Raw genomic sequence first — 27,985 nt, 5'->3', positions numbered from 1 at the left:
ACCTTAAAACACGTCAGTCTGCAGTTATCTGGAGCTCACTGACCAAAGCAAACAGGAAGCAAACACACTTCATAAAGTGAAAATTAGTTTATTGATGCTGTATGTACCAAGACATGTTTCACTGATTCAGGAGATGTGGAAAACATGATTTTGTTGCAGTCCAACATGTTGTATTCTATACAGAACATGGAGTCATGCGTGGGAAGAAGAAAGGAAGCACTTCGGTTTGGCTGCCAACGACTCGTTGTTCAGCCTCACATTCAGACACGACGCTGCGCTCCAGACTCACACAGGTCCTTGTCATAGGCACATCTGACCGTCTAATGGACCGGTGAGGCGTACGTGTAGCAGACCTGCATGCTGTGTGTGTATTTACATGGAGCATCATGGTACCATCTCAGCGACACACAGCCAGAGTCAGGGCCAGCAGAAGCAGCATTCACCACGTCCCTACTTGATTTGTTTGTTGCTTTTCATTCAGCAAAAATGACGGCTGAGCTATTCTACTTAGTAGAAAAATTTAGATAGTATAAAATGAACAATGGTATTTAAGTAAAAAAAAAAAAAAAAAAAAGATATGCAGTTATTAGGCACATGTATAAAACTCATTTATACATTTAAAACCTTGTCGCCCATTGAAGCTTAAAAGACAAATATAGTGCTTTTATCTGAACTGTACAGTAACTGTTCCTGCAAAGAGTCTTTACATGGAAACAGGCAAGTTATACTAGCAAAATATAAAATGCTGAAAAGCAGTATACATTGGACTTCCATCGGTAAATATGTGCATGATCTGCAACGACTACATTAGATCTGAAAACAGACTTTTTTATAATAATAATAACAATAATAGCTTCTAGCCTTTTAGTGGTAAAAAATGTTAGGATTCCTTTTTGGTCATATACCCAACGTTTTTTTTTTTGTTTGTTTTTTTTGGACAGTCTCCATCTTTCAGTTAAAACGGTCTGAGCTGAAAAGGTGTTAAAATATTCAAGAGAAACAGCGATGAGAAGATAAACAGGATGCTGCAGTTTGAACAGACACCATAACTGGCACCTCAGTCGGCAAAGGTTCACTCCTGTCAGTCATGTTTTCTGGTTGTTCGCATTAACAACACGTGAGGTTGACGTCATGGCACCAAAAGTATAAAAAAGGTTGGTCATAGTTCTGCTGTGATGGACTTTGAGAGCTGCTGGCTCAGCAGACAGAGTCATTACTGACTGGAGGTCTCCCACTGCGTCGAACCTCCTTCTCTTTTTTCTCTCTTTGTTTCTCCAGTTTCTCCTGAGCCTTACGCAGCTCCTTCAGCTTCTTCTTGATGGTTGAACGGTCGCTCTGACTTGAAACACCAAGTGCCTGAGAGAAAAAAGCACAAATTTAGGACAGAATAATTCTACCATATGTAAAACGTGTCACTTGGGACCAAAGTAGGGCTGCAACTAATGATTAATCGGGCCAAAACATCAGTGCGAAACCCAAATATATTTAATTTAGTACTTCTGCCAAGGAGGTTATTTTTTTCACTTGTGTGTTAGTTGGTTTGTCAGCAGGTTTACACAAAAACTACAGAACTGATTTTCACTAAACTTGGAGGGTCTCAGCCCAGAATAGACCCGATTCATTTTTAGTGCAGATTCAGATAAAGGGACGGATCCAGGATCTTTAACGTTGTGAGACAAGACGTTTTTGACCTTTTTGTTTATTTCTCAGGGGATAATGCATTAATCTTGATGAAAAAATTAGGTATTTAGGTGGATGGTGTCTATGTGTGATTTAAAATATAAGTGTAATACAGGGCTATTGAGTTTGATAATATTTAAAGGCGGCTCTTGGGCCTTGGCGATGGATGTGCTCTACTGAGTGCCATTCAAGTGAACATATAAGGCAAAATAAAGTGGGAAATATTGACATTTGAGAGAATGGAGCAAACACAAGAAAAATAAATTGAATAATCGTTTCAATTCCAGGCCAAATTTGCTGTGAAGGATCGCTTCATATTATTAGTGTGAGTTTTTCTAAACAACATTTTTATTCTTTTTTTTTTTTACATTTGTAGTGGTGTAACTGTGGAGAACTTCACAAAAACAGAAAGTTGATATCAGGATCAAATATATAACTATAATTTTAGCCTGATTAAAAAATGTAATCCAACTGTTACATACCGTAAATTAACACAGATGACTTAATTCTACAAATCAACATGTAGCCTAGTCATGATCTCACGTCAGTAGTCTTGCTAAAGCATTTTCTCTCATTTATGTTTTGAATATTCATTTTCCCCTCTAATTTTGCAGAAATGTAAAATATAAATTAGAAATCAGAGTCATCTCAAGTTGCAACTGCCAACAGGATAAAATTCTTCTGGCCACAAGATGGCAGTCAAAAGATGGCTGACAAGACGTGATTAAATACTGACTTGATTTGCATTGAAAGAGGTCTCCAATGATAAGAATATAAACATTAGAACATCACTGATACAGAAACACTATCATTACATTGTTACACGGTTCATTCAAAGTAAACTAATATCACCAGGTATTGTTTTTTCACCTCACCTTCAACTTGTCACTGTCCAAATTCAAGAGTTGCTGGCCGTCCACTCCCTTGGCTGTGAATTCAGGTGTGTATTGGTCCAAATTCATGCCCATCAACCAGTGACAGACCTGCTGATTGGTCCATTCAGAGACAGGCCGGTTCTGCCACTGATACTCTTTTCCTGTAGCTACTGGCTCATCATCCAAAGTCTACAGAGGACACATAAAATGAACAGATGTAAAAAATAAACATACTGATGCTTCAGTAAGAGTGTACCATATATATACCACTAAATATATATATATATATATATATATATATATATATATATATATATATATATATATATATATATATATATATATATATATATATATTTATTTAGTGGGTGTCTGCCAATGTGCAACAGCTATAAAGTGCCATGAATTGTGCTATGTGTTTGACAGTCTGTTTCTAATGCACAGTTAAGTTACCAGAGGTGAAATGCAGACATTAATCACATTTCCACTTCTTTCACAAAATCACTTCAATAAATGTTGTCTGAAATTATACCAATTATCTGAGCAAATTTATTTCTATTGCTGAAAAGCAGTTCCAGTTAGGGAGTGGGGAGTCTGGGGGAACAAAATAAAAAGCAAAGAAAGTATACAGTATGTCCAACAAACAAAACAAATGCGTGTGCTGTATACAAATTTCCAAGGCTAGCACTAAGAAAACAAGCGTGCAATGACAGCAAAATACCAATAACATATTCAGGTGTGCGTCTTCATATTGTATGTTTTACTGAGAGACACTTGAAACTCTAAAATCAGAAAAAACAGAAGCTGAGAAACCACTGAGCAGGCAGCAGAGCAGTCAACATTGTTCTGTGGTCTGCCAAAGCTTGTAAAGAACATGAAGCACTGGTTCTAACAGAAGCAAAATACAAACTATTAACATCACAGCTGACTTAAGAAAAGCTCAGCCACAAGACTTCTTTTAACACAAAACAAAATAGCTTTAACACACACATGCAGCTCTCTTCTATCCCCTCTGCATTCACAATTTAATCTCAGCTATGAAAGGGGGGAGGCTCAAAGAGCATGCTTGAGAATGTCCCCTTTCAGCTGCATCGGAGCGTCCCACACGGCTTTTGTGACTGCACAACAAGGAGAGCACTCACCTCGCTGGAAGAGAAGATTAAAGTGTGTGAGCGCCCAGACAGATTGGGTTCAGCGACTAACCCAGAGATGTCTGTACTGGGACTGGCAGCGTTAGAATCATCTATGACTGAAAAACTCTGGAACAAGTGGAAACAAGGAACGCATTTACTAAAGTCACACATCACCACCACAAACAACAGTTCTTTGCTAGGAGAGGCAAACAAACAAACAAACAAACACAACACTACAGGTGTGAGGTGTGAGTGCAATGCTGTTTCCACAAGGACTCAAATTGTTATAAGTGATCAAAACTGTGGCAGCAATCCATGTCATTGATTTGAGCATTTAGTGATCTTCAACTTGTGAAAGGAAGGCAAAAGATTCTACTGTGCAGCAAAATCCACCACCAAACTACATCAGCAACTTCTAAACTACAACAACTAACACTACTTCTAATGAAACACACATCTCAGGTATGGGGTAATGTTTTTAATTAGGCAGAGTAAATACTTTTTGTTTGAGACAGTAATAGTTAAAGGTCCCATATTGTAGTAAGTGAGATTTCCATGTCCATGTCGTTGTGTTCATAAAGCAGGTCTAGGTGCTATAAAAAAACACTGTAAAAGTATTTGTGTGTACGTGTTCAGAAACTGTGCCTTTAAACAAGCCGTCAGGACCTCTGTAAGGTTGTGATGTCACAACTATAAAGTCACCACCTTCAGCCATGCCCCAAGCACGGCCATGGTTGCACAAATACTGGCATAGCTGAGGTAATAGGGGCTGTACCTGCTCAGGCCTGTAAGAGCTGACTAATCAGGGCAGACTGGGCTATTTGGAAGGGGAGTTAAAGAGTCGAGCACAAAAACAGAGCATTCAGACAGAGGGTGAATAGAGGTGCTGCAGCAACGGACATTATGAGTAAACTAATGTTTTTTTTTTACATTTAAGTATCTAAAAATGTTCTGGTAGGCACTAAAAAATTCATTTGTGAACTTGAAAATGAATAAAATATGGGACCTTTAAACTGTGGTTTGTTTTCTAGACAGAAGAGTTAAATTTGGATTAATGGAAATATTGTCCAGATGTGGGGGCTATTGCACCAGCTATGTGTATACAAGCCCATATCCAGTAAAATTCAAATGTAGTGTGAGAATTACATTATAAAAAACAAGCTGCACGATACAAGATAGATACAGAGTACACACAAATGTCTGATCAAACTTTCGATTAGCTGGTGCAACAAGCCAGAGAAACTATTTTTGGCTGCATCTGTTTCTCTCTGAATGTGGAAAATTCAAAAACATTAGTTTCCTGTAACACTACCACATACCCACTACAAAGGAAAACAGTGAATTATTCATAGGATGTATTGAGGTGAGATATTACAAAATCGCAGAATGTTAGTGTTAGCCCTACTGTGTAATCTAAAATTAAAATAAGACAAAAATGTGCATACTGTACCAAATCTAATGAGCGACTGAATAAAGAGGACCAGGAGAGATTTGTCTGTTTAAAGGAAACACGGTTCAGTGAGATAAATGTCCAGGAAGCAAAGCACACAAACTACCATCATACACACAGCAACAACACTCTTCTCTTGGTATTCAAGTCTTCTTGGTTCAGCTTGTGTCTTGAACTCATTAAATAGCGTTGTGGGAACACAAGCCCAACCGCAGCCTGTATGACAGTCAGCCAGCTGTTTCACTGGATGCATTTGATGTGTCACTCTTTGCAATGTCATTGAAAAGCCAGCAAATTTTCCCCCGCTAGCTCTCTCTAATGGCTAACATATGGATCCTGTTATTTGTAGCCTTTGCACATCGTAGCTTATTTGAAGAAATGGTCAACGAAGGCACGTGTCTAGAAACAGCCTTGAACATTCATTCTTGATTTATGTGGTGTTAAATACTATCTAACTTATATCTTATTTACGTTTTGCTGAATATTAATACTCTACTCCATGTCCAATGTTTATTTTTTACATAAAGTTAGAAGAAGTTACACACCTTATTCTTTCGATCCTGGCTTTGCTCACTGCTGGTCTCAGTTGCAACGTACGGCAGGCTGCTGCTGGAAGATGAGGGCTCTCTGTCCCTGTCCCTCTCTTTGTCTCCAAACCAGGAGAAGGGCATGCAGGTAGGGATGGAGGTCATTGAATCTGCAGGAGACAGGTTCCCTCCAGACTCCTCCAGTAACTCTGCTGATCCCCTACACATTGGAAATACAGTAAAAGTTATCTATACTGGAAAAAACAGTCAGCGTGTGTTGTTCCATTGTCCAGTTAAAATAGGAATTTTGGCATCTATCTGTTGCACTTGCAGCAACTAACAAATGTTACAAAACATGCAAAAGATCCACAACAATTCAACAGTTATTTTGTCACCTTTATCTTGTTATAAATTGAGTGATAATGTACCTGCTGTCCAAAGATGCTCTCATCGCCTCCTTGTCGTGTTTTTTTCCTTTGCCACCTGACTTCCGGAGACCTCTGTTGAAGACCAGTAACATTTTTTGTTGGTGCAAAAATGATGGTGACTTAGAAACGAGTGACAGCGATCACCATGGAGACTTACCCAAAGTCTGGAAATCGTCTTTTAGGTTTTCCTGCTGATGAGCCCTCATTTAGCTCATCTGAAATTAAACAATGATAATCAGCCTCATAAAAACAGCACAGCAGAACACATGCTATGACAGCCATCACATTTTGGTCTGGCATACCTTTGAGCTCTTTGCCCTTGCCTTTGGACTCCCTCTTCTTGACATTGCGCATTAATCCAGAGGGGGAGTGTGGTGACGAGATGTCTTTTGGAGAGGACAAAGAAGGACTTCCGCTACTCTCCACACTGTCTCCCAGTGATGGTGACAAAGACGGGCTGCTTGACAGCTCTGCCGTTCTCCTGGATCCATCTCTAGTCTCTCCTGAATCATCTTTTTGTCCATTCCCAGGATAGCAGACAGGCACCGGGAGGGACAGGCTTTCCTGGATGGACCTCCTCCTCCTGGGAGATTCCTGCTCCTCCTGATCCTCCTCTTCTTCAGTTTCCTGTAGGGCCAAAACTAATTATTTACAAGGACAATGAAAGGAAGAGGAGATAGCAGCTATTTATATAACAGACAGTTTGGTTCCTCAGCTCTGATTGGCTGAGTTACGTACACACACACACACACACTGGACATGACACACCTGTCACACTCAAATGAAGCTAGAAATATACTTTCTGTATAGAGCAACATTGTCTTATCATATAATAATGCATCAAATGTTTGTGGTTAATAATAAAAATAGGTATTATTGTTTTGTAAAAGCAAAAAGAATGACAGTATGTGTCAGATATTTATTTTTGAACAGTTTTGAATATGTTTAGATATTTCTGTGCCTCAACAGCAGGTCACACCATGTTTGCTTTTCTCAAACATAAATTGCACCTTGTTCACTGTAATTGGTACTGCTGGCAGAGACAACTGGATCTTTTCTGTTTTGAGTAGTAACAACCACCAACAGGACTCTGCTTAAGTTTATTCAATCATATAGTCTATAATTGAGACGTGGAAACAGATAGTATTCATAGTGTTCATAGGGAACAAATCACCAATGGTGTAATTATGCTATAACCATTACACTGTGCAATCAACCTTTACCCCATAATAATGAAGTTAAAGCAAAAAGTTGTCTATTGCCAATTTAAATATTATACAAGTTATGAAGTGCTCTGCTTCGTCTATAAAAGGGAGACACAGTGTTTGTCACCATTAGTTTCACCCCAAAGATGGCATTCTGAGCTAGAACCTGCCATCATAACTTACATCAAGTGGCTGACTGTTAAATCCAATTTTATGCTAATAGGACACAGGAATTTGGTTCGCAGAGCAGATTAAGCAAAGTATCATTAAAGGCTGTTGCTGGCAGACCTGAGAGTGACTTGAAGTCACTGCAAGGTTCTCCTTCAGTTTGTTGCGTGACGGAGGCTGACGTTTGGCCTTCTGAGCCAGCAGGCCTTTTGCTTTGTGTGCACTGGTGTCCAAACGCTCAGTCTCAGGGACCAACTCGCTCCAGTCTTGTTCTACACAAGAGAAAGAAACAAAAATACCATGTAAGTCAGAAGACACGGTGCAGTTTTAATTATTTACCAGGGTCACTGGAGTTGATGATGGTTGTGAATGTTTTACAGATCACACGATGAAAGTATGACGTGGGTCCTTCCATTTTGAATACGATTAAATTCTCGTAAACCTTTGTACCTAGTAGTGAGTCAACTGTATGTGTGTTGGTTGGGTCTTGGCTGCTTAATCTCTTGTCTGCTGCTGATTCTTGACCACTCTGACTCTCCACAACTGAGGCCCCTCTGGACTCCAGGACGGCTATCTGTGGACAAAACAACACAGGCTCCTTTCAGTGTCTCACAGTAACTCTGCTGTGCTGTATAAGCCTTTTTTCTTTTCGAGCTGGGGTCTTACCCTGTTCTGCAAGCTCTCCAGCTGCTCCTTGTACCACTTGTCTTTTTCATCTAGAATTTTTTTCAGCTCCTCCTCTTTCTTCACAAAGTCTATCTCTCTGGGGAGAAAAAGAGGAAATGTGGTCTCCCATCAGCCCTTTAGCTTGTAAACATGCTCAACTTCATGTGATTATCACTGAAACACGGAGGTCATACAGCAGCTATTCTCCTTCCAAAAATAATGAGATGTAAAATCTGAGATTATACCTTGGTTGAAAAATGTCACCTAAGTGTAAACAGAAAAATATACTGGCCCTATCAAGACAAGACTAACAAATGGTGTTTTCTATAAGACCTTAATTCCCATGGAAACAAATTATTAAAAACAATAAAAATCACCCGAATCACCAAAAAAAGAAAGAACATCTAAGTAAAGGTCCAAAACCATGCAGATAGCTGGGTTTAAATGTCCCTTTTAATATAGATATTCACCATCTTAATACAATAAAAATGAAACAGATTCATTCTGAGGTTGGCAGATTACTGAAAAAAATGTAAAAATTTAAAAGGTCTGTAAACAGTTTTCATGTTTATGCCACAAAAATTGTAACAAGGAAATCGTTTCGGGAAATAGTTAGTCACATTTAATTTTTTTAATGCACCACAGAAGAGTTTCCATTTATGCTCACTGTATTGGTATTATGGAAGAAATGTCAGAGTCAGACATCTTAAAAACTCAGCTGATAAAACCAGAAGTATTAGTATGGCTACCTACTACTAGAGGTCTGAGAAAATGTTCTTTGTGATGTGGGTGAGATGGCCCTTTAACCCCATGCATTACAGTGCTTATGACAACTAAACCTTTATACTACCCAAACGCCTTCTACACGTCATTTAGACATTATTCCCTTTCATATATTTAGAAACTGCATGGTTGACACCACTTTATAACTCTGACCTCCTCAACCACTACTCTACTTACAGTCCTCTCCGTTTTACTGAACTATCACTCCTCCCCCATTCCATGCTTCTAGTCACATGGATCAAACATTGTCCTACAGACAGCGGAGGGGACTACTTGTCCCAATCAGGTCTTCTTTTAAATTACATCTCCAGACATCTTCAAACAGCTGTTGAGTCTAAACAAATGTTATATAATTTAAGGTGTTTCTGTGCAATTTGCCTGTTGTATTTTTACATTTGCCCAGTAACTTAATTATGAATCAACATATAACAATCCCTGGTTGCATTTTTAGTTTCTATAAAAAATACATTTTGGTCAACATTTGTTGCTTTTAAATGTGTTACATCAAAAAGCTGGCTTGATTAAACCATCGAATTAATTAGTCACCTCTCCAACATTGTGGTGTTATGTAACTCACGACAGACTTACTTCTGCTGGTAGTCCTTGAGCAGTTTCTTGGCCTTGTTGTACTTCTTGTCCAGGGTCTCATACTGAGCCTGAGTCTCAGCTAATTGTTCATTCACACCCTTACACAGGTCCTGGGCCTCCAGCCAGTAACTCTCCAACTTCAGGATTTTGTCGTTGCTATCCTCCATCTTTTGCTCCAGTGCGGACTCCCTGGCTTCCCACAATGATCTGTCCTCCTCAGATGCCCTTATCTGTACAGAGATAATGTTATTTTAGTTGATTAAAGTGTTGTTTTTAAGCAGGTGGACTCCTGGCCTGAGACAATCTGTGTGTTACTTGATGTATTAAATAGTAATTTAAAAGAAATAAGTCACACAGAAGAAAAAGGGGTGCTAAGAAATCACCATTCTCAAGACACAAGAGGACCCATATTAAAGTATAATTACTGATGATGAAACTTCAGTTTATGAAAGTCTGTTCTCTGTTTTGGTTTCATTCTTCTTCTTTTATAAATGGTACAATACTCACATGCATTTACAATATATATTTATTTATCTTATATGTTGCATGATGATCTTGAATATTTTAAACAATTAAAAAAGAAAAATGTTGATTTTATTTCCATCATACCTTTTCCTTTAGTTGATTTATTTCAGCTGTGGCAATGCTGTGTTTGAGCTGCAGCTAAGAAACAAAAATAGGAAAATAAAAGATTTGGTTAAACCAAGTACTGTTGGTGATTAATACTCTTTGGTTGTCTAAACAGAAAACTTGATCTTTGACAAGACAGAATGTGATAATGTGGGTGATACCTCTTTGAACTTGAAGGCCATTTGAGAGCTGTCCATATTGCTTGGCAGAAACAAAGCCTCTGAATCAGGCAGCTCAAACACCTCTGCATTTCGCCCTGGAGAGAAATTGGAGCCCAGAATTCTCTCATCTACTCCGTCCTCCTCCTCATAGCGCTCTTCCTGAAATATGACATCACGCATGGCATCACATATTGCAACACAACACTCCCTACATGCCCAGGAACATGCTTAAGTTTGTGTCAACACCCCCAAGGGCACAGTTCACCACAATCTGAAGGGAACATTGTAATATAACCAAAACCAAACATTGGCTACATAAGTCCGGTGCATCCAACACATTAACATGAACAAAATTCTCAGTGAACAACAAGATTATCAACACACCTACACACATATATTCAGACACTTTGCATAACCAGAGAGACACTAAAACAGTGTCCACTTACTTTGGCTGCTCCAGTAAATCCCACAGATATTCCCTGCCCAGCCTCTCTATCGTAAAAACAGGGCTTGTGGCTGCTTGAACTTCACAGAGCAAACATTTCACAACTCTGGCAGACAGGCCGCAGCCGAATGAACACCTTCCAACACAGCAGAATGGTGACACATGGCTTACTCACAGTCAGCTGCACCCTGCTCCTGTTGCTGTTTGAGCTGAGTGGGATAGGACTGGGCGTGGAAAGGGGGCTAATGTTGTGTTCGTATCATGCTGGGGTTATCGTAATTAGGAATTGTAAATAGTGTTTTTTGCTGGTAATGAATAGCGATTTTTTCCTGGAAGCTTTAGTATACCCACCTTGGTGATAAATCATAGGGAAGCCAGACAAGTATTGACGCCTCACATCAGCAAAAGTCTATCAATTTAATGAACAATGTGTTATATTGTCAATAAAAAGTAGTTTAATCCTTACATGACTATCATCAGTCACATGACATGAAGCAGTGACTGGGCTGTCTAATGACTCACCTCCTCTGTAGAGTGTTCATAGCGGTCATCCAAGTGATGTTGCTGTTGTTGCTGGTTCTTTTCCTGCTCTAGTGTCTCGCTTATGAGGCGAGCCACCTCACTCTGCGTCCCTGGCTTCTCCCGTCCAATCAGGAACCTATGATGTTAGAGTGCAACGTTGTTAGTACACCATACAATGAAACAATTCACATCTTGTCTGGTTGATGCAGTTTAGGCCTGATGCTGGTCATGTGTGGGTGTTTCATTTCCCTATGATAAATCATTAACATACAGTAATACTTTGTGTGACCTCTTTCACTTAAAAGACAAAAAAACATCCCTGGACTGAAATTTACAAACTCAGTTGTTGCAGAGTGGCTCAGTTTTGTCACTAACAAGGTCTTTCAATAAAGTTCGAGGGTCAGAACCTAAAGAAAGGTCTTTAGGGGTCAGGAAGATGGACTTTGAGCTGACCTCACTGTGCCTTTTGTGTTCTTCAGGACTGTAGCAGCAAACAGTTGGGTGACTCCCACCAGACTGATGCCATCCACCTCCACTATCTGGTCATTCACCTGTATGCTGGAGATACAGAAGACAGTAATTACATGGAGAGGTTTTCAAAGCATTTCCACATTGAGTAATGCGCCGCCTACAGAATTGTGGTTAAGATAAATCGAAAATACATTCGCCACAGTACAGCTGGCAATAAAACAAATCTAAAAATGCCTGGGAAACAGACGTAGTGAGACTATTTTCTTTAGCTTCCTCGGAAGGTTATTAATAAATCTGGTTGTTTGTATCTTGTGCGTCTCTGGGCCCCAGGAATTTGAGAAATTCCTAGAAGACGACATTAAAAACTGTTGTGTAGTGTTGTGTAAGTTGTGTGTAAGTTGTGTAGTGTTCAGCGAGTGTGTGCCATGTTTCCGGTTGTAGACAAAACATATCAAAACAAATCCGTGATTTAACTCACCGTCCATCGTTCTCAGCTGCTCCTCGCTCTGTTATAGTTTTCACAAAAATGCCAAGCTTCTCCAGACCCTGGTCAGCCCCCACTCCCATTCCTATGATACTGATGCCAAGTCCATTGTCTCCTGGATTCAGAGAAATTACAAAGATTTTTCAAGGGTGGTTAGAAAGAACTGGAAATAGGCTCAATTCCACAAGTTTATGCCCCGAATCACAATAATGATTCTGTAATAGATTCCGATCAGTAACTGTGTGAGTGGTGGACAAGAAACTGCTTTCAAGTTTACAAGACTTTACCATCTAATAGCATTTGTCAACCTAAATATTCCTGATTTACAATCAGAACCAAAATTGTTGAAATACAAAATTAGAAGATATTACTGCTTGTCTTTGTGAGGCTGCAGATAAATGTTTCTCCCTGAAATTGACCTCCAGTGTTACTAAACTCACCTTTCTCAATCTCCACAGGGAACACATCCATCTTCTCCACTCTCTTCTCCAGCTCATACTCTGCAGATGCTGCAACTGGATCCACATCATCGTTGCGGCGATCATATTCCTCATTGGAGAAGGTACTGAAGACCTGTGTCGGTCAAAAAAACAAGTGCATAGCTTCAATACACCAGCTTCTATTGTCCTGAACAAGTAGTTAAACATCAGACTGATTTATGTTGAGGGGTATCTACGGGATCTACGCAGACACAAGCATATTATGTTCACTTCTCAATTATTCTTATTTATATTGGCAGACTGAACAAGGACACATTCTTCATTTGAGATAAATTGCATAGCGAGGGAGAAATACTCTCATACTTTGGACCATTACTTGGGAAATTATGGCACCAGTGCACTACTGGAGCACACTGTAACAGCTGCTGAGGGACAGCAGAGCCCTTTGATGATGATTTGGACCACTAACATTGAAATTCGCTCCTTTGTTTATCATCTGTGGCCACTGTTCTCACAATAGTGTCTGAATCTGAGCATATCTAACTGCACAGACTGCATCATCAACTCTTGCAGGTTATCTTTATGCATTTACGTCACAGATGTAAATCAAGTGTCAACAACACTGAAGCAAAAGATTCATTCCCCAGACATACTCATGAGGTCTTTCATCAGAGTTTTATGAAGTTGTGAACTTTGCAGGCAGCCCTTGCAAAGCACTGGATGTGTCCCAGAGGCTGTTTTCTGGTTGGAATTATAAAGCAGAACATGAGCAGTGTGGAAAGTAGGGCACAGCTGGGGAGAGCTAAGCAGTGAATGTAGCAAAGATCAATGTTCAGAGGCAGACGACAAGTGTTGTCATCGTCACAACAGAAAGAAATCAAATAAAGAGCAATACAAAAAAAAGTAACCCAATCCCTTAACCTTCAGTTAATGCGCATTACTCAGTACTCAACTCTAGTATTAAGGGTTATTATGAACAACACTTTGTGCTATTTACTATAAATGCCACTGATACTACCAAGCAGAAAGGGTTTTTGAAATCCTCTCTGAAATTCACTGATATCTGTTGTAACTCAGTTACTACAATGTACAATAACAGTATAAAGTTAATTCATTGCGAAGACAAGGCAAGGCCAGCAGCAGGGCTGCAACAAACAATTATTTTCAATATTGATTAAGTCCAACACAGAGCAATTTATAACTTAACATAAAGGAATGAACAGCATTTTTTTCACATTTTTAACACTGATGCCCTTTAAATCTTTAAGTATTTTTTAAAGCAAAAATGGCAAAGTCATGTTAGAGTGAGTTCAATTATGAAAGACTAGATTACAGATATCAAGCACTGTTGATAAAAAGTAGATTAGAACTCACCAGACTCCATCTGGGCCTAATGCCCGATTATGGGGATGAACCCAACAGTAGGTCGGTAACATAAAACCCCTTCTTGGTCATCATTAGTCTTAATCTGGGTGGAGTCACTATGATACTGGTGGTGATGTTGGCAGGGTTGGCATGAGGGTCAAAATGTGCACCCTACAGGTGCCTATGACTGAGCTGGTAAAAAGCACACTGATCATTTGGCTCCACTGTTCGTATGAGATGGTAATTGCAGTTTTACTAGAGTAGAGGTGTGAGTCTTCACTGGCTTTACGATTCTCCAAGCATCTTGTTGCATCTCAGTGTATGGCATCCTCAATGATCTATATTACTGCACATGGCTACTTTTTAATTATTTAAATACCCCTTTTATTCAGAAACTCCTTTCAATAATCAGACTACCGCACTCTACAAAATAAAAGCTGTATCTTTTCAATACATAAACATTACAAAAACAAAGTGTTAATCCATCTGCAGTGCCTTACATGTTTGTTGTAATCTACAGTAATATTGTTTTCACATAGCAGCTTTAAGATAAGGAATTTATTGACTCCAGCTGAGGCCAGACAATCAACAATCAGCATAAGCTGCAGACTCTCGACTATGCTCCGTCTCTGCATTGATGCAGAATCTTCAATAGACATTGCGATGCACTTCTAATCGAGAAATTTCCACACCTCTACTAAAGAGTAGGCTCACTAATCACACAGAGCAAAACAGAAGAGTTGCAGCTTAGAAAATTAACAGAGGTGAAGAAGTGCAAGGAGAACATGAATACAGAGAAAGAATGAAGTTGTCCCCCTATTGCTGACCACCTTTTGTTTGTTTTAAAAAAAAATTATGAATGGCCTTCTGTAAGAGAAATACAGGCAAACATTTAAAAGATAGTTTGAAGTGATCACTGTCCGAGAATTTGGAACAGTCACCCCCTGGGAATCAGGTCAGTGAACTCTCTTGAATTTATAAGTCACACTTGAAGACCTATCTCTTTTCTAATCATTATTGTGCTTGAGTCTTGTAAACCATTTTGATTAGTGATGCTTCTAATTGTCTGTACATGTTGTTTTTACTGTGTGGTTGCAATGTTTGTGTCTCAATCACATCTTGCACTGTTAACCTTTTATCCTCTTAGTTTTGAAAGGTGCTATATAAATAAAACATTACTTATGTCTCAAAGTGGGAATAAACACAGGGCATAATTTGGGAATTTTTGAAACTTTACTTTGGTGGCATCAGTGCAAAGCTTTTCCATTCAGGTCATGAATTTCCATTCATCACTCCATCCTGCACACAAGTAATTTCTTTTGTCAATTTTGATCATTTCTAGAAACAAATTTCTAGATTTCTAGTGTTATTTAGGTTGCAGTGTTATTTATTCAAATGTATTCTCTGGGCATGAAGTTATCACGTTAAGTCAAGTTGCTGAGCTGTTTCTTGGAAGAGCAGGAGCCAGGTTATAACATGTGCAAACCAAGACGTGCAAAATGCTCATTGCTAGACAAGATCACATGTGAGCCTTGAGAAAGAAGCTGTCTATTTCAGTCATATTATCTGGTGGGGGTGGTTTGACAAGTTTCTAATACTTTTTTTTCTCCAGAGAATTTGCCTGAAACAAATGCTAAAAACACATGTATAATTGATTTTCTTTTAACAACATTGACACATTAATGAACTTTGATTTTTGTTCTACGTTTTTCTACTGTTCTTTGTTTTGCTGTATTTCTCCGTGATTACAATCACAAATCTGTGATTCCATCTTGTATATCAAAGGTGCTGAAATTGTGCAATCAAATGATTTACAAACATGTTATTAATGAGAGCTGCATGTACAGCTGTATATAGTCTCACTTAACACCAAGACACACACAAATGGGCTTACTCTCAAACACTGTGTTGTCATGTGGTGTGTGTAGGACCATAGATACCTGAGAGACACTAATCCCTGTGACAAATGTTGGATTTGCGCTCAGACACTGCTCACATGATATAGAGTGTGCAACCCAGGTTGTGGTAAACATAATAAAAACATCAAGGGGTAATATATAAAAAATAAAAAAGGAGTAGGGCTACCGGCTTATAGGATTGATTGCAACATTTGCCATGAGGATGTATGATGTAATTAAGTAAACATTTCCATTCTGGGCAACAGAGTCTGAGGTCTAGATCCTGCAGCCTGTCAAGACTTGAAGAATCAACCACAAACAATTCCCTCCTACCCCTCTGTCTTTCTGTCTCCTCACTATGTAGCCTTTGGATGCAGCCCAAAACAGTGCAGATAGTAAGCTTCCAACATAACTCACTGAGCTTGCTGTTCAATTCGTCAAAGTGAATTACTATGACTATTTCTGGTTTACAACATCCCGCTGATTTTCTCACACATTTATCCAAGTGGAAATGCATTGCGTTATCTTGGAAACAAGGAGCATGTACTGGTTTGGTACAGGTACCTCTCTCCTGTAGCCTAAAGAAATGAAAGAAGACTAGAAACTTGGAGATTATGCACACTACTGCAACTCTGTCGTACAGTCAGGAATGCTATTCATGGGGCCTCAACCCTCCATCAACCCAAGTGAGTCCTTCTCCTTCCAAATCCTCCTCCTCCTCTTTATACTTAAACCTAATGCCATAAGTTTATTATATATGAACCACATATTGCACTTTTTCCAGTGGTAGATAAATGTATTCTTTGTCATACAAAACCGCTGCACATAGCACTGAAGATTATAACTATTGAAAATTAACTAGCTACTCAACACATTTTTGCATGTCTCCAAATAACAAGCTTGAAAGCACTTCTATAAATAGGTCTGACAAAGCTTATCAACTTCTAATTTAAACAGTTATAAATGGATTTCCAGAACTAGAGCAGACAGAAATTTCATTAAGGATGAAAGATGCTTTTTAGTTTAGGCTTTGGAGACTTTAGTAATTAACGGTTGAAAATGTAGGCTAATAGAATATAGCGAGCACCGCTGCATCCTTGGCATTAGCTGAGCAGCAGCAGTTCAGATTAGCTTCACTTCTCTACCTCTCCCCCCTCAACTCCCATTTCCCGTTGCCATGGACTCCCAGGCCTTTTTCAAACAATGTTCTGTTCTTTGCTGAAACCTAATCACTCAGTCACTGTTTTCATTGCAAGAAAGACAGAAATCAATCTTTTTATTAGCCTCTCCCTCACAAACAAGCCATACACACAGTTCACAATTATCACTGTTTCCAGTTATCAGACAAAACACCCATTTTACTTTACTGTTCAGCACATGTCCAGTCCACCATCAGCTAAAACTAAAACACTCAACTGTTGATCAGGCATAAAGAATCCAGAGACCAAAGAAGAACTACAAGTTTATACAGCACAAAGGAAAATCATCTTTTTCTGCAAATTTCTTCTTCTAAATTATTTCTGTGGTCATTGAGGTTGTGATATGGGTCAATAGACTGCAATACCATCTTCAAATTTCCATTTCCTCCAAACTCTAGCTCCCAGCACTTTGTGTGGGCTTTCCATCCATCTACGACAACTGCAGTGGTCTACCCTCTCTACGTGTGCTCACACGCACAGATGTACACACATGCCCACACCCAAACTGAAATCCTTCCCATCATTCTCTCATTCCCCTCCCCACAACAGAATACCAATGTGGGAAATGAGTCAGCAGCTGCGAGGAAAAGCAAACCAGAGAAATCTCTGCCAATGCAAAACGAGGGCTGACCACTGGATCGGGGGAGCTTGTAAAGTAAGCAGGCCTACAAAAAGAAAACAAATCAAAACACGCTGTGAGAGCGAGTTGGGGCAGGGGTGGCAGTCTGGCGCAGATCATGGAGTAATTATGGAAGAAGGCATGGGGCCCAGTTTTTAGACCCTATGTAAACACACCAGGAACAAGACCTAAATATATATCTAGTACTTCCTGTATGTGTGCCCTATGTAATATTAACACTTTGATATGTTCACACTGACTGACTGTAACCTAAACAACAATGTTTATGTTTTAAGTGTTTATGCGTGACCTACAGCAGGAGGAGGTGGAGTCTGAGAAGAGCAGAGTGCCATAATGGCATCAGATTTCCAAAGGACTGCAAACATAAACAGGTTGAACAGGTTTGTTTATAAATGGCCCACAAAAGCTACTTTTGTCCTGTGAGAGGAGCTGAAATCTTTAACACAACATTACTGTTAACTTTCAGTGAAAACACACAGTGCCCACTAATGTGTTTGTTTGTAATCACATAATGATAGCGTTTAAGGCAATCACAATCAGCCCAAGACTCATCCCATGCCAAGTTGTTTAATGAACAGCATTGAGCTGACTGCATTAGTATTCTGCCCTGTTCTGTTGGATAGTCACCCACTTGCCCAGGTGTCTGGAGGGATCTCAGAGCCGACAAGGGGAGGGCCTGTCTGCTGGTTTGATGAGGGTGGAGTCTAGTCAGACACATTCCTCTGGTCAGCAGAAGACCCATCTCATTTAGGAAATGGAAAGCATAACACTATGGGATAGGTTGGCCAGAGTCAAAATATGGAGTGTGCCCCTCTTGCTTTTCACTAATCATGAAACACACACAGAAGAGCTGTCCTGCTGTGATCACATCTTAACTTTCCAGCTTTATATAAAGAAGTTGGGAATGGGGAAAAGACTCATTCTTACCCTTTTATCACAATTCCCGCCCTCTACGATTCTGAATCCATTAACAAATACCTACAATCGATTTCAGTACAGGGCACAGTGCAGAACACAGACAATGTACAGCATGCACATGCTAGTGTTATCTTACATTGCACATCTCCATGCGGGTGGAGAAAGTAACTCCATCCACAGCTTGTTTCATTTCAAAAGACATTCGCCTGTACAGCATTTTCAATCAAAATGGTTTTGCTGCTACTAACACTGCATCAGAGAGGCTGTTCTCCACTCATGGTGATATAACGTTTATAATTATGCGGTGGACTGAGATTTTTTTGTTGCAAAAAACACCTCACAATGTCAGTAATTTACATTTTCCAGTGTTTCCCATACATAGACTTTACTTGGGTGGGCTGCCAAGGTATATTAATGGTATATTTGGTGACCTATTTTAGCATTTTACACTTCTATTTCTGCAATTGATTAACTAGTGGACAATCTGCCCTCGCTCTACTCTCCTGTCCACTGACATTCGCACATGCTCCGCAGAGAAACGGAGAGAGAGGGAGAGAGCTGTTGTTTGGTATACATCCCTCCTGTAAACTCACTGATTGTGATATGATCTCTACTTTTATTTAATAATTTAATGGAGGCCTACAGATGCTATTGATACGTACAAGCTTGTAAGTGTACCTGATTGTTGCAATGTCATTCGGTACCGCGTTGGTTTTTGAAAGTTCGAGGCTACATAATTAACGACAAGCTTCCTCCACACATGGATCACCTGCTGTTGTGAAAATGCAATTGCGACGGGTAAAAAAAAATCTGCAGAAAGTCGAGGTGTGTCAAGTCTGTGTGTGCATTAATGTAAATAATGAAAGCAACACTATGTAGGCACATTTTTAAAGTTATTCTGAAGAAAGAAACTCTTATCTGGCTACACATTAATGTCGACAAACTATACTCTACCTGACAGGTGACGTCTGCATATACTAAACAAAGTTTCACTGCAGGCATATGAGAAGCCAATCTAACAGAAGGGCATTTATGGTTGAACAGTGGCTGATGTAGACAGTGTAACTATCGACAGTGCAAACAAAGAAAAATATCACTGAACTCTTTCAGTTACAATGCACTCAACAATCCTTCACCACACCCTGTGTGTTTAAGAAGGCACAATGTGTTAACTTGACCAATAACTGCCGGTGGTACTTCCTGTGACTCTACGGGGGTGGGGCAAAGCAGCAGGTGCAGATCCTGGTTTCAGACATTTTCTTTTCTGTTACAGTTAACTGGTTTTTGACTCCTGTTCCAAATGTCCTTATGTGCAACACGACTCACAAAATGCAAGACAGTGTCTCTGGAGACCCCACATGACTAACCGGAAAAGGACTGCAGTCTTTGTCCCCAAGCAGATTACACACGCCTACAGCAGAGAGTGTTCATCATTGAATAATTCTCAGCTTTTTGCCAAACTATAGGGTTCAGAGAGAAAGTGAATTCAAAGCTGTGAACGGCTAAACAAAAGTGATCTGTAGTTTAAAAGTTTCTCCAGGTAAGGACATGCCTCAACACACAGATCTAATATTACAGGCCGGCTAGCAGTTGCAGTTATGGCGCAAACAACCTTCTCACTAAAAACAAAGATATAATTTAAAGCAGTGGTGCAATATCTATACTGCTCATGCAGCCAGGGGGTGTAGCAAACTTATATACTGACACAGCAGCAATGGGAATGCAGCATTACAATGCCCTACTAAAGTGTGACTCTGTGTAACTCCATAGTTTGCAGAACAATCTTCTCACAAAACATAATGCATAAAATAATTGTAGTGCTTTTCAAAATGCATTTTTTTAAAGCTAATTTCTTTCTAATATTGCACATTACGAGTATTTTCATCACAAGTATATTAACGCATTTAGAGGACATAAACATCCAAACTTTGCCTTAACACAAGACTTTCACTCTAGAAATGATCAAATCAAGGTGCACTAATCCTTCTAACTGCCTCAGAAAGCCCTCTTTAACAAAGTTTGTTTTTCAACCCTGATTAGGGTGATACATGCTGAAACTGGACATCGACTTCACTTCACAAAGACGACCTTTCTTCCACACAGGACACCTCCTCTGTCAAGATGACTCGGGTTACGTGAGGACCTAATCCCGTTGTGAGCAGAAGCACAAAGCACTTCCTCTCTCCTAGTTAGCTTCGACTCAAGTGTGCTCGATCCCAGTGCCAGCTCTGACTATCAGACTGTAAAGAATGATGCATTGCTAGCGGGAAGCTTTTGTTGGCCTGGCCACAGGTAGAAAAGGCTGGCTGAGGGACATTTGTGTGACTTAATTTGCGAACATGCATACCACGTAACCTTGACCCCGTGGTTTTAATCCAGGCGCATGTCACTGTTTTGACAACTCTCTCTGTGTTCTTTCCAGCCTGTCCATTGCATGCAACCATTCATGCAATTATATAAATAAGCTAACTGGAAACTTAAAAGAATGCTCTGACATTTTTGGACTTAATGACACATGTTAATTTTGCATAGGTGCTCTCACAGACACCAGGTGGGTAGGATAAGGAGGGGACAAAAGCTGTGCCTGAATACTTTGAAGATTGTGCAACTAATATTCAAATTTTTATTGAATACTATATCATACTGTCCATGTAATTTAACACTGAATTGACTGAATTTTACATCCAAAATGTATGAATTTACCTTCTCACCCTCATGTTTAGGTCTAATTCAGAGCTAAAAAAACAAAAAACCTTTCAAATCAAACCGATGACCAGAAGAAATGATTAACTGATTTATTGGGAATAACTCCCACATAACTCCCGCAAACCTTTCACATACTAACTTGCCATACTTGCACTGCACATTATAATAATTATCATAATTGTATGCGGTACGAAAAATTTGGACACAGCCTTGTATCTTTCAATTAGCTCGCTGATACAATCTCACATATCAACAACTACAACCTTGTGTCAGCCGTTTCTCTTTTGCATAAAGTTTCCCTCTCACGGTTGTTATGAGCAGTATGTGAACTGCTACACAGAGGAGACAGTCTAACATATTGTTGTGAACTACAAAGCTGTGTTTATCTCTGTCATAGCTCCACTTTGGGTGGAGGAGGCACACTGTTGTTTGTGTCCCCTCCACTCCAGGTCAGCTTCTGGTCCCCTCTCCCAGGACCCCCTGCCAGGATGACAGGGATGGAGGGGGATCCCCACCCTGAGATAACAGAGCATTTGAAGGCCTGGATAAACACTGAGCTGTTCACAAACTCTGTGGAATGCACTAGAGTGATTTGTTTTTCCCTGCTTTAGAAAAATATTGTGTAGATATGGTGATGGTGGAATATCTATGGTAGAAGATATCACCTCCGTTTTCACCACACCCCTTCGGACCAAATCAGGTGTTGTGGAGATTAGAGCAGGGTTGCGCGTCGGTGTGAGCGGACACAACTGGAAGATTATCATCGCTTTGTTTAAACAGTGCCCTGTTTCTGGGTCCCGGCTTAAGAGCAACAACTCAAGTTTTTAGATCTTCTACCCTGCTGGTGCAGTCTGCTCACAGCATGATGTTGCCTGATGCACCAGACAACATAACAGAAACTCGAAGTAAACTAGTAATAGTTAAAAGGCTTGAACAACAAAACTGTTGATAAGCCTGTCTGATCGCCAGTTTATGTGATTGGCCACTGCAGAATGGTTGCGTTTCTCCAAAAGTTGATTCTGTTTCTACTTTTCGCACAGTCGCTGCATTTTTTTTCCCAGCAACCCTTGCAGTTCGAACCACCACAGCCTAAATGCAGTTAATGAATGATGTGCTGTAGTATTCGTCATAACACCTGATTTGGTCTGAATGAGACCTTAAACATCCACCTGCAATGATGTGTACCATTGTGCCAAAAAGATATTACAACAGCTGGAAATTCAGCTTGGAGTGCAAAAATGTAAAGCTGGAAGAATATGTATTGTGGATATCATGATATGAGACTGCAGGAATTTTCTTACTTTGATTGTTCAAGGAAGAATGAAAATCAGTCATCATTCACAGTGGTGATGCTAATAATATACAGACCATTCGGAACAAGCCTAAGCTACGTTTAGATTGTGTATGAAAGCACCCACATTACCACTATTTGACAACTGTCTGAGTAAAGAATATTGTAACAGCAGTCATTCTGTCAATCACCCAGATTTAGAAACCCAATTGCAGAACTTGAAATACTTCTATGATAATGAAGACATGTTATAACTCAATACCAACCACTAACAACGTGAGCGAATCATAAGAAAAAAAAACTGAATGTGCATCTCTGCTTCTCAATAAACATTCACATCCTTATAAAATCAACTAAATGTTAAAATTAGTTATAAGATAACTTAGCTATGGTCTGTATAAGAGATCATATAGAATTACTCATATCCATGTTAGAATGGAAAAGTCCCTCATGACTGTAACACATGATTCATGTACGGAGGGGAACCACTCTAAATGAGCAAAAATACCCATGCAGCGCTGTGACTCAGGGGTGCCCATGATTTTTTTTTTTTACTGTAAAGTCTAAAGTTACACAAGTCTCCACCTCACTGCTGCCCTCGTTCAGCTGTTCTCCTGCTTTCACAAACTCTTATGCAATGTCAACAATATTTCCAGAAATACCACAGACAACATTGCTTCGTCACATCCCCAACATTCTCCCCTCTGTCCTATCTCTTGCAGGGTTACTGCACCAGGAGATGAGTGTGTCAAACCACCTGCCACCCTGGTCACTGAGATTAAATAAACCATAGTTTAGATTTTCAGAGCTGTGATAATCTTGTCTGATGATACAGTGCAACAGCTGTGACGTCAAAATGCCAGACAGAAGCATTCATTCTCAGCCTCCACTAATTTGTCTCGTGTCTGCAGGGAAACAGTGAGGTCAGAAACAGTTGCTGAATCAGTGAGACGGTGGTTTATAATGACGGGCCTGTGCTATATGTTTTTAAGTGCTTGAGTTCAGTGGCAATAATTCACGTGTAAACAGTACATCATTAAACACTTACCAGAATGGGGTCTGTGGAGAACTTGATTTTTCTCTTTTGGGGAGGCTCCTCCTCATCCGACAGACCAGGGGCCTCATAACAGTCGTCATACTCCCTATACATTTGATCTTCCTCCTCCTCCTCCTCTTCTTCCTCCTCCTCCACCTCCTCCTCTTCCCTGAGGACCTGGTCTACATCTCTGTCATCCACAAATGCTGCGTTCTCAATACCATAAACTACTGGTGAGGCTCCATCCAGGACGCTCTGGCCCACCTGCTCCTCCAGCTCACTCTCCTCCTCCGCTGCCTCATCGTCTTCCTCACGATTAGTGTCACCATCTTGACTAACTAAACTCTCTTCCCTTTTCTCCTCTTTCACTCCAAATTGCTCGTTGTCCTCCAAGACTCTACCTTCACCCACAGTCTCTGCTATCCTTTGTGCATCTTTTGTGACATGAGCTGGGTTACAGTTCAGTTTTTCTGGTAGAAAGGTTCTTTTTAGTTCTGTTGGTAGGTCTTTGGAGCTTTGCACCTTCGGCTTCTCAAACACATTATCTTCAACGTTCTCATCCTCATTCTCCTCGCTCTCTGAGGACTCATTCTGAACCACTACCAGTTCTGCCCGTACCATGCCCACCCCCCTGGAGTCCAGTGAGGGGGTCTGGCTGGGCGGCTTGTCCATGGTCGGACTATGTACCACACTGTCAGGACTCCTGGCCTTTTCAGGGTATTTAGCCCTGCTCTGAAATCCACCAGCTGATGGAAGAGGCTGCTTCGCATCCCTTGGGGGCGGACTATGTGGCTTGCCTTCATCCCCACCAACAGATGTCCTACTAAATCCATCACCAGATGATGAGGAGCGTCTGTAGCCTTGGCTAACTGGGGTTGTTTGCTCTGGTGAGATGGGCTTGTGAGTGGCATCAGTTGTTGGAGAAACAGATTTGTACGCTGCGTTTGTAACTGGGAATGTTGGTTTAGACGCCAAGGACGCTGGTTTGTTAATGACAGATGCCGTCTGGGATGCATTTTTGTTAGTGGTCACAGGTGTAGAGTTAGTGGCTTCTTTAACAGGGGTAGTAGATTTGTGTAAGCTGTCCCTAGTTGGAGAGGTAGGCAGTAAGTGTTCAGTGGTACTGTGTTGTTTAGCAGACACCACAGCTGTGTTGTTGTCTTCTGAGTCATTCTCTGTCATATAATTCCCCAACCTTTTAGACATGGGTCCTGCATTTAGTGACACTCTAGATGAATGCCTTTTCTCACCATCAGCCTTCTCATCCGATCGACATTCGACTGTTGATGTAGGAGTTTGCTCTGATTTGATAGTGGTCTCGGAGGATCCAGAGACTCTCCTTGTGCTTTTCCCTTCATCAGAGGCACTGCCGAGGGACAAACGAGTTACTACTCTGTTCGGAGACTGCTTGTCAGCTGCAGGCTGCTCTTTGATCCCTCGTTCAAAGAGTTTTCTGGTTACCGAAAACTTCTCTGCCAAAGCCACTTTGTCAATCTCAACATCTTCCCCCTTGGGTGTTTTATCTACATTCTGTGATTCTGGGCTTGTTGCACTGTTGAGGTTACCTCTGTGGGTGGTGACTGGGAACTGCGCCTTTGTTGGGGACACCTGGGGCACATCTGGCTTTACAGTCACTTTCCCCTCTTGGCTCTCCTGTTGCTGACCATCCATCTGTAGGAATATGTTCTTTATCTTGTTCACTCTGGTGCCAAAAGGCCTTCCCCTCGAGTCCTCCCGGGTGTCACTGGACCCATTTGCATATGATTTGGCGGCGCCCTCGGATTTTGGCCCATCAAAGGAGCACTTAATTGCGTGGAAGTCAGACTTGTATGCATTTCTGTGAGGGGACGCGCTCCTCAGGGTCCTCTCGCCTCCTTTGCTTTCCGCTTTGATCATTTTTTGTGTTTGTTTGTGACTGCAGCCCAATTAGAAAAGACGGTTTTTGGAGAGAGTGCTGCCGCTTCTTGGTGAACGATTATCCTTCAACTTCACGCAAGCGGTGCCATGGGTCCGGCGGGGCTTCTTTGGAGCACTGTTGTCTCAACTAAACACTCGCAGGGAAGTCATCTAAAAGGGAGAAACGGACAGTAAAATCTGTTAATACAGAGACCGGATACGATTATCTCACCATGCCTGACGTAAGTCATTTCAAATTAGTTAATACATGATTATCTATTTCTACATTCAGAGCAAAAGAGCGTGAAAGCTAAAGGTAAGTGGGAGCGTGCTGGACCGCTGGCTCACTTTGAGAACGTTCGGTGGCGTTAGCTTGCTAGTTCAACCAAAACTCTCACCACGGAGGTAACTTTAACCAGCTCTGAACTTTTAATGTACTCATCTCAACCGGTTAAACACTGACAGCTATTTGTCTACCGTTACATTGTAGGGGGAAAAAAGGCGAAACAAAGTTAAACTCGCTGGGCCAACAGTTCAATACAGCCCCGAACGGCGGTGCCTCGGTCTGAACAATTCATTGTGGCTTTTCAAGTACGAGCTGTGGACAACGTTACCCCCGGCTCTGCACACAAACCCGCAGAAAGGTGAATAACTTCACACGCTCCTCACCTCTGGCTTGCTTCATCGTGTTAGGCGCCGAAATCTCGCCCACAATCCCCCAGTTTTACAGTATCAAACTTGTCCCTTCTTCGTGCTCACCGCCATCATTCCCCGCTCCGGCAGCGTTGTCCTGCCTCCTCCTTGCACTTCCAGACCTGTCGCGGGCTGCGCGCGCACCCGAGTCTGTCTGTGCCGCGCGCCGCGACCGACCGGGAACACAGGGAATCGGGAGCGCGCGCACATTCCAGGACTGTAACCCCACCGCTCCACTCCACCCTCTCCACCCCTCTTTCTCCACAGACACGAGGAGCTGTGGAAGAAAGGCGTGGGAAAGAGCTTATTGTACATTAGAGCTCACCTAGACGATCTGCACGGGCTAAAGTCCGCACCTTGACTTAAAAAAAACAACCCAGGAGACTTCAGTTACACTGCGCATGTGTTGCAACCAAGACTGGAAAAGTTTAACAGCAGACATGGAAAGTGGCCTTTACTTGCACTTACACTATTATGATACCTTCACGTTAGAGGGGCCCTCTGCTAATTTTACACATTAAAGATGAAGTTCAACCAAAAATGAAAATTCACTCATCTACTCACCCCCACGCCGATGGAATGTCGGGTGAAGTTTCATAGTCCTCGAAACATTTCTTGAAGTAGATGGGGACTTGTTTTAAAGAAAAAACAAACCAACAAAAACACAGAAAATGGCTCTACACAGCTCGTCCGGCATAATCCAAGCCTCTGTAAACCAAGAGATCCCAATTTGATTTGAAAATACATTATTTAAACCCTTTTTTGCCAAAAATGCACAAACGACAAAAAGCATATAATGGCTCCCTGCAGCTCGTCCGGTGTAATCCAAGTCTTCATAAGCCCAGAGATGCAAACTGATTCTAAAAGATGTTATTTGTATCCTGGACGTGCAGTCGGGCTCGTGCACCCATACCAGGTGCGCGCTAATGCTTTTACCTTGGCAGCTGCAGTTGAGATTTAAAAACATAATAAATAAATAAAAATAAATAGCATGTTTTCAATTGAATTTGGAATCTTTGGGCTAGATGATGACTGCATTTTCATTTTTGGCTGTACTGTTCCTTTAAGTTAAGCTCTCTTGTCAGGTATGGGCCTACTATTCAGCCTGCAAAACAGGATGTCTTTTTTTTGGCTCTGAAAGGAGTGAAAGGTGATGTCATCACAGTTATCTCACAGCTCAGGCTTGAGACTTAAAACAGAGAACTACATTATAAACTGGAAGTGTGGCGTTTGAGAAGAACTGGCATTGAGGAGGTAGAAGGGGTCTCATAAAAGATGTTATTAAGTCACATTAGGCCTGTGGAAATGGTAAGATCCACTGTTTTTGTAGCTTTTATAGCTTTAAATCTTGGCCCTCACTGCTTCAGTTTGTTTGTTTTTCCTGTCTTTTTTTATTTTTATTTTTTTTAAATAATCAACAATACAAAATTCCTGGAGGACCCCTTCAGGATACTTTGCTGAAACAACAGATTCCTAATGCTGTAACCCTACTTATATGACTTGGATTACCAACTCGGCCAACAGGCAACTGCCAAACTTCCCCAAATGGCCCCAAGGCCTGAGGTCAGTGGGTTTTGGTCATCTGTTGAACAGGCCTTTTTCACAGAAGACATTTTGACATGTCACACTCATAGCAGAGAAAGCACATTTGTAAATAAAACAAATGAATGATGGCTGCTTCAGAGTT

At 40.8% G+C, this 27,985-nt stretch overlaps 1 protein-coding gene across 3 annotated transcripts; it reads right to left on the bottom strand.

The window, feature by feature from the left end:
* Nucleotides 1-72: 72 nt before the first annotated feature.
* On the bottom strand, nt 73-26,380 carry ppp1r9ala (protein phosphatase 1 regulatory subunit 9A-like A). 3 transcript variants are annotated; one of them, XM_073473444.1, is made up of 20 exons: nt 26,275-26,380; nt 23,722-25,776; nt 12,657-12,789; nt 12,211-12,331; nt 11,715-11,819; nt 11,262-11,397; nt 10,295-10,453; nt 10,113-10,166; nt 9,504-9,733; nt 8,133-8,229; nt 7,917-8,040; nt 7,587-7,738; nt 6,396-6,720; nt 6,251-6,308; nt 6,094-6,165; nt 5,684-5,885; nt 5,139-5,183; nt 3,698-3,814; nt 2,556-2,744; nt 73-1,356 (listed from the first exon to the last, which is right to left on the bottom strand). In XM_073473444.1, exons 2-20 carry the CDS (start codon nt 25,603-25,605, stop codon nt 1,198-1,200), a joined length of 4,362 nt encoding a protein of 1,453 aa, XP_073329545.1. In that variant the 5' UTR covers nt 25,606-25,776; nt 26,275-26,380; the 3' UTR covers nt 73-1,197. The 3 variants fall into 3 exon arrangements, with proteins under 3 accessions (XP_073329545.1, XP_073329546.1, XP_073329547.1); XM_073473445.1 differs by lacking the exon at nt 5,139-5,183; XM_073473446.1 differs by lacking the exons at nt 3,698-3,814; nt 5,139-5,183.
* Nucleotides 26,381-27,985: the final 1,605 nt, after the last annotated feature.

Source organism: Pagrus major, chromosome 9 (genome assembly GCF_040436345.1).
Source record: "Pagrus major chromosome 9, Pma_NU_1.0".
NCBI lineage: Eukaryota > Metazoa > Chordata > Actinopteri > Spariformes > Sparidae > Pagrus > Pagrus major.
This window is presented reverse-complemented; position numbering and strand designations above follow the sequence as displayed.